This window comes from Equus przewalskii, chromosome 21 (genome assembly GCF_037783145.1).
Source record: "Equus przewalskii isolate Varuska chromosome 21, EquPr2, whole genome shotgun sequence".
Taxonomy (NCBI): Eukaryota; Metazoa; Chordata; class Mammalia; order Perissodactyla; family Equidae; genus Equus; species Equus przewalskii.
In genome coordinates this window covers 49,499,512-49,506,673 of record NC_091851.1, presented here as the reverse complement: position 1 = coordinate 49,506,673, position 7,162 = coordinate 49,499,512, and the positions used below count along the sequence as shown (strand labels likewise).

The following is a 7,162-nucleotide window of genomic DNA, read 5'->3' as shown; positions in this document are numbered from 1 at the left end:
CTCCCAGGTCGGCGCCACCAGCGAGACGCACAGGTAGAACGGCCCGCCAGAGCACCGGGAAGATGGGAAGTGGGAGGACCGTCCAACATGGCGCTGTGGAAACCCAGTGCTGGGGCGCTGGGAGGTCTCTTGGGTGATTGCCGCTGCCTGCGAGCGCCGCGGCTCACGCATCGTGGCGGGTCAGACTCGGTGAGACCCCTCCGAGGCCCGACCCTCTGACTTTGGGGTTAGCCTCTCCCCCCCAGTCTTTTTGGTTTTTTAGTTCATCTTTTTTATGGAGGTTTTTTTTTTTTTTTTTTTTTACGGGGTTCGCGCAACAGAAGGAGTGACTGCGATTCGTCCTGTTGTCCTGCGGGCGCCGCTGCCCTCACTTGGCTGGGGGCGTCTCGGTCCGCGCGGGCCCTGGGCGTGAGCGCGCCTGCGGCCCGCCCTGGGCACCCTGGTGCTCTCTCACTTCCTTTTCCCAGCAACCCCGTGAGCCAGGTGGAGCCCTCCCCACTTCCCAGAGGGGAAAACTGAGGTTAGAGTAGCTTGCCCAAGTTCACTCAGCCAGGTGAGGGGCTTCCAGCAGACTCTGGAACAAGAGTTTGCTGGACTTCCCAAGAGAGGTGTGTAACCACTAGGCAACCCCATCCCGCTAAACAAGTCCCACAACTTCTCTTCTTTGGCCCCTAATTGTCCCTGGAAGCAAATCCTTAAATGGTATTCAATCCTTTAGGATCTGACCTTTTGGACTGCACTCCCCACTCCCAGCCAAGCCCTCACCCTAGGCATGGAAGCCCCTTCCTTAACCTGGCTAACTCGTCTTCCTGTCTCAGCTCAAAGCTCACCTGCTCGCCACAGGCGTCTTCCTAGTACTTTAGGTCACCTTAGGTACCTACCTCTGCTTGCTTTGGCCCAGGTGCATCATGGCCATGTTCTGCCCCCATGCTGTCAATTATTGTCTGTTCCACTTGCCTTCTTTCAGTTTTTCCAGAGCTTCTTGCTCAACCCACCTTAGCCAGCCTCTGTCCCCAGAGGCTGGAGACAGCCAGTAGTCCCTGCTTCATGCAATTCATGGCAGATGGTAAGGAAGCAATGGCATTACACATAGTAGTGAGCAGAGGGCTCGTCTCTCATTCTGCATTGCATCTCTGAGCCAGGAACAGAGCCTAGCCCAAGTGTGGCTCAAGGGGACACCCAGCAATGAGTGGTTGGTGCAGGTGTGTCTGTAGCCCCACTTAGACATGCCACTGTGTATACCTGCTACTCAGTCTATGGTCCCACAGTGAACCCCTTCCTCTAGAAGCCAGGAGTGTGGAGGTGGGGAGGGGACCCTATGGAGCAGCAGCATCACAGTCCTGGGAAGGTCCAGCTGCCAAGACCTGGTTTACAGCCCTCCAGCGCCAATGTGCTTTCATAGCCTGGGGCGACTTGTGCAGACCCTTCAACACTCATCTTTCCCAGAGACATCCTGCAACCCAGGCCAGGTGCAGAGCACCTCCTGGGGTCTCACAACCTGTATTCCCACCATCCTTTGGAGGTGATCAAGGCGCCCATCACACAGCATTACCATAAACTGGGTCTGGTTAATCTTTGCATTCCCTTTTAGGAGCTGAGAGCAGATGGGGACGTCCACAGTGTTTGAGGGAGAAAGAGACAAAAAAGAGGAGGGAAGGCCCCAGTGAGGGAGAGCACCAGGTCCTTATGTACTGCCCCACTTTCCCCCAGAACACCAAGTCGGGATCCCCAAGCGGGCCAGCTTTACTGCTTTGAGGTGTGGGGAGGGAATGGACCAAGGCCCTGAAGGTGCACGAATGCGCGAACACGCCAGCTGCCGCAGGGGCTCAGGCTACAACCTCCAGGGCAACTGGAAGTCCTCCGGTTCCAGCGGACTGCAGTGAGTCGCCTCCACGTTTTTGAGGTGTTTGCGCGCCAGGAACAGCGCGAGCTGCCGGCGCCGCCGCGGGCTCAAGCCCTGGCCCACTAGCCAGGGGAAGGCGAGGCCGTGGGGCCCCCAGGCCTCCTCATCCTCCTGCTCGTCCTCGCAGCGCGCGCGGTAGGAGCGCAGCAAAGCCAGGCACCATTCGTCATCCACGCGGTAGCGCGCGTAGAAGGCGGCCTCCTGAGCCAGGCTGCCGACGCGCAGCCAGCGGGTCACCACGGCGAGGCCCTCGCGCACCATCACGCTGGGGTAGCGGTGCTGCAGCAAGCGCAGCAGCAACTCGTTGCCGCGGTTGCCCTCCACGTCGCCGGACGGCAGGGGGCGCAGGTGGCCCGAGGTGCTGACCACGTCGTCCTGCGTGCGTCGAAGCAGCAGCACCGGCCCAGGGTAGCGGCACAGCTGCTCGGCCACATTGAGGTTGAAGTGCTCCCGCACGGTGCGCACCACCAGTCCCTTCCAGCTATGGGGCATGACCTTCAGGGCCAGCGGGACGAGGTCGTCGAAGGTGGCATCAAGCACCAGCGCACCCAGCTCTGGGTATGTCATGGTGGCCCAGGTGGCCGTGAAGCCCCCGATGGACCAGCCGTAGACCACTACGTGCGCAGGCGGGAAGTGCAGGCGATGCAGCGCGTACTTGACCACCACGTCCACAGCGTTGGCGTCGTGCGGTGGGAACGGCGCGCCCGTGCTGCCCCCGAAGCCCGGGTGGTTCCAGCCCAGCACGGAGTAGCCGGCCTCCAGTGGCGCGGACAGGCAGCCCATCTCGTAGAAGCCGGCGTTGCCTTCACAGCAGATGACGAGGCGCAGGCCGCGGCCGTGGCTGCCCGGGTGTTGGCGGCGATCCATGAACATGGTGTCGATCTCGTTGCCGTCACGGGCCACCAGCTTGGCACGCCGGCCACGGTAGCGCTCCACGAGGCGCTCTTGGCCCTGCTGCAGCAGCGGCAGCAGCGCGCGCGTCATCAGGAACATGGAGCCGGGGTACACGAGCCAGCGGCCCAATGAGTGGGCCAGCGCGTAGCTAGCGAGCTGGCCCGGCAGCTCGCGGATCTGCTGCAGCAGGCACTGCGCCTGGCTGCGCGACCCGCGCAGCGGACGCCCCGGCGCGTCCCGGCCAAGCGCCGTGCCCTGCAGCAGCCATACGCCCGCCGCGGCCGCCGCGCACGTCAGCGCGCGGTGACCGCTGCCGCCTCCGCCTGCGGTGCGCACGTCATCCCAGCGGAAGTCCACTGGCCAGCTGCGGAAGTTGTAGGTGTAGTTGGCGGTCAGGTAGATCTTGAACACGTGCACCAGCGCCTTCACGAAGCAAACGACGCACATGGGCGTCGAGGCTACCCGGCGCTCAGCGCGAGCCCTAACGCCCAGTCACCGGCCTGGGGTCGCGGCGGGAGACCCAGGCCCGGCCTGGGGGGGCGGCTGCAGGGGTGAGCGCGCACAGGGCTGTCTTGGGACATGCCTCCTCAGGGCTTGACCCTGATGGCCTTTGTGACCTGGGCCTTCCAGGGCCCAGGGGAGGGGACATCTGCCCGGCGCCAGCCTGCTTTGTGAGTCACTGTTGCTGGGGGAAGAGGCGACACCCCATGATGGGCTCACAAAGGGCTCCCAGGAGTGATGGACCTTAAGTTCTGCCCCGCCTCGGGTTCAAAAGTCTTAGGATCCCACGGCTGCCACACCCTCCCCAGGCCCTCCTTCTCCTGCATCCTCCCCTGGCCCTGCTTCACTCACCTGCCACCCACACCCAAGCCCACCCCACTCGCCCCTTGAACAGCACCCACCCCCCACCTCCTTAAACTGAAGATGGACGGACAAACCGGAAATGGACAGCCTTAATCTCTTCCTAGGTGGAGACTGGGGTCTCACTGGGAAAAATGCAGGGCTCCCCACAGCCCTGAGCCAAGCTTGCTGTGGGGCCCTCCCCCACCTCCCGAGGTACCCACACTGGTGGGAAAGGGAGCCAGGGGGAGGAGGAAGCAGCTCCAGGGTCAGGCTGTGTGAGAGAGCAAGGGAGGAGCCCAGGAAATCCAGCTCAGTGTCACCCTAGGGGAGCGACAGAGGCTGCGGGTGGGACTGCTGCTGCGGCAGAGAAGCAGTGTCTGCTCTAGCCTGAACCCCCTCCCTTCCTTTCCAGGAAAGGGGGTGAGCACAGGCTGGAAACCCCCTCCTGTTCTGGATCCTCTTTCCACCAGCGCTGGCAGAGGTGATGACCTTCTCCAGGTGGGGGTCCTGCTTAGCCAGCCTTCCTCATTTTCAGCCCTAGGAGAGCCTTCCTCCCCCTCAAACCGCTCCGAAAGCTGTGCCTTCCTCTTTTCTGGAGGGCTCTGGTGGGTTCCCCTTTTTCTCCTGCGCCAGAGAGAGCGAGCCCACCTGAAGGCAAAGCAGGCAGCGTTGGCGGCCACCAGGGGGCGTCGGGAAAGAGCTAGGCTCCGGGGCTCTTCAACAGTTGCCTGGACCTGAAACAGGATTTGGCAAACCCAGCCAGACCCTCAGAGCCCAAGAGCCAGGCCTGCTTCAGAGACCCCAGCTTTCTGGGGAGGGGGTTCCAGGCCTGAGCAAGCCCTTTCTGCTCTCCTGCTCTGTGTCTGGGTCGGGAGCACTGCTGGCCCAGTCAGCCCCCACCAGGTTAGGGAAACAGAGCTGAGGACTGTTGCTGACCTTGGGGGTTGGAGGGCCGGAGGGATCAACTGGGAGAGTGAGTGAGTTGGGAGGGGTGAATATCCCCCCCAACCAGGGTTTCCAGATAAAATACAAAACAGCCAGTTAAATCTGGATTTCAGATAAACACAAAAATACTTTTTGAGTATAAGTATGTCATAAATATTGCATGGGACATACTTATATTGAGATTGTTTATCTGAAATTCAACTCTAACTGGATATCCTCTTTTTAGGTTTGTTTGTTGTTTTTTGCTAAGTCTGTCATCACCCCTGGTACCTCTCCCCGCAGCCAGCTGAGATCCAAATTTTCCTGATTATTATCCAGCTCTTATCCCAGATTGGGCTGCTCAGCTCATTGGTCAGGTCCTGAGGACCAAGGGAGTGTCTCTGGGTCCACTGGTGCACCTGGGCAGGGCCCTCCTGTTCCTTCTGCCCTGCAGCCACCTTACCTCATCACTGAGTCCTGGGTGGCATGGGGACTGCCCCAGGAGGGATCCCCTTGGGTACCAAACCCTGGGGTCATGGAATGGGCAGAGTTGCCCATGGGGATTGGTGGTCCTTGTCCTCCTGAAATATGCACCCTGGCCCTCTTGTTAGGGGTGGAGACGGAAACCTTGGGGGAGGGTGGGGGCATTTCCTTCCCAGGAACCGCTTTCATAAACTCTGATGCTCTTTATCCTGGCCCGGGGAGGAGGAGTACAGACCCAGAGGCTCCAGGCTCATTTTGTGAGACCCTAGGAGTAACCCCCAACAACAGGGCAGAGGGCCTCATTGTGTCCTCAGCCTGCATCCAGGCAGACACAATAGATGAGAGGGGGTGTCCTGGAAGATTGTCCACACAGTATGTTGGACATGCCACATTTTGTTTTGATGCCCCAGGGAAAGATGGGGCTTAGAGGAGCCATCCTGGGGGCAGTCTCCTAGCTTGGTCAGCTCTGAGACTCATGTTTGGAAATAGGCTTTCCTTCAGCCGGTCCCACCTGCCCTTGGCTTCCCCGGAAAAGCAGGAAGCTTGGAGGAGGTGGGGGAGCCAGAGACCGGATTCAGAGGGGCAGAGGTCAGTGGGCTGGAGCTGCTGGACCCTTGGGGCCTTCCCCTGTGTCTAGCCTGACCCCTGACCCTACCAGCCCTGCCCCCAGCCCATGGAAGCCCCAGTGCCCCAGAACCACCAGCTCTGTTGAGACAGGAAAGCATATGACAGGAAGGGAACCCTCCTCCCGCTGTCCCCTCTCTAGAATAGCCCACCAAACTGGACCAGCTGCAGCAGCAGTGACCTCTTGTGCCCCACCCCCACCTGCTCAGGGAAGGTGAGGTTGTGTCCCCAATTATCAGTTCTCCGTTTGAGGAGGCAACCCCCCTCACCCCGCAGGGTCCTCCAGGCAGACATCTGAGCATGCACCCCACCCCCACAGAGCCTGCTGGGCTCTATGACCTCTGGCCTTTGCCCCACAGGGCTTCCACCCTCCCCCACCGAGGCAGTGCTCAGCCCCCCTGGAGGCCCTGATTTATGCTTTGGGAGCCAGCAGAGCCAACCTTGGAGAAGGAATGGAGAGACAGAAAACCAGTCCCAGAGGCTGGAGGGGCGGGGGCCAGGATCAGAGCCCCTGGCAGAGGGTGTCCAGCCAGGCAGCAGTGTGAGCCAACCACAGCAGCCCAGGGCGCTGGGAGTAGTGCCCAGGCCTTGGGAAGGCTGAAGCCACCCTGGCGGGAGAGGGAGCTGAGTCTGCACAAATGCCTCTGTTCAGGAAACGGGGTGCAGGGAAGGTGGGGGTGGCTCAGAGCCTGAGGACAGAAGGGGACGCTTCCTGGCGGATGCGGGGTCAGAGACTGGGCGGAAATGGCCAAGACAGCTGCTGAACATCTGGAATCACAGAATTACCCAGCACCCTCAAGGATGGTGGGGTTGGGGGAAAGTGGTGCACGCCCACGACCTCTCCTTCCTGCCTCCCTGGAAGGCCATCCCCTCAGTCTCTTCTCCTATTGTGCCCCCACCATCAGGGTAAAGTCTGGGTTGGGGTCAAGAGCCCTGCTGGCCGGTCTGATGGGGGCCAAGTTCCCTGGGGCTCAGTCCCTCTGGGTCGTGCACAGTCTGCATCATTTCTGCAGACTCCGGTGGGTGAACCCCTCCAGTGCACCCTGGAGCTGTGCAGGCTATGGCTCTGCTCCTGAGATGGTCCCTGGGGCCCCATACATGAACTTGAAGGGTCACTGTGTCACTCCTGACTGGGAGCCCCCATCCTTTCTACCACTACAACACCCAGCACAGGGTTTGATACCACGTGAGTTCTCAACTATTGTTACGTTATTCAAAATGTAACACAAGCTTACTGCAATCAGACAGGATGTAGAAGAGTTAACTCTCCTTTCTATACCCCTCTCTGGTTTCCAGAGAGATTAACCTGGATGTGTCCTTTCACACGTTTCTCCATTTGCCTACAAACATGTGCAACATACCGTCCAGGGTGGCTCTCATATTATTTGTTCTTACATAAGTGGGTATGGCAGCTTGTTTTTCTCATTAGCATCGCTGCATGCACACTCCTCCCCATGTGCAGGCACAATGACGCCTGCGAGCCCTCACCAG

General features: G+C 60.2%; 1 protein-coding gene across 1 annotated transcript; it reads right to left on the bottom strand.

Annotated features, from left to right (window-relative positions):
• Positions 1–1,725: 1,725 nt before the first annotated feature.
• Positions 1,726–7,030, bottom strand: ABHD16B (abhydrolase domain containing 16B). The gene has a single exon (XM_070588714.1). The coding sequence runs from the start codon at positions 3,242–3,244 to the stop codon at positions 1,832–1,834; it is 1,413 nt and encodes a 470-aa protein (XP_070444815.1). The 5' UTR covers positions 3,245–7,030; the 3' UTR covers positions 1,726–1,831.
• Between the last annotated feature and the right edge of the window lie 132 nt (positions 7,031–7,162).

Coding starts and splice junctions, on each gene's coding strand:
- ABHD16B (XM_070588714.1), bottom strand. CDS start 3,244: ATGTGCGTCGTTTGCTTCGTGAAGGCGCTGGTGCACGTGTTCAAGATC.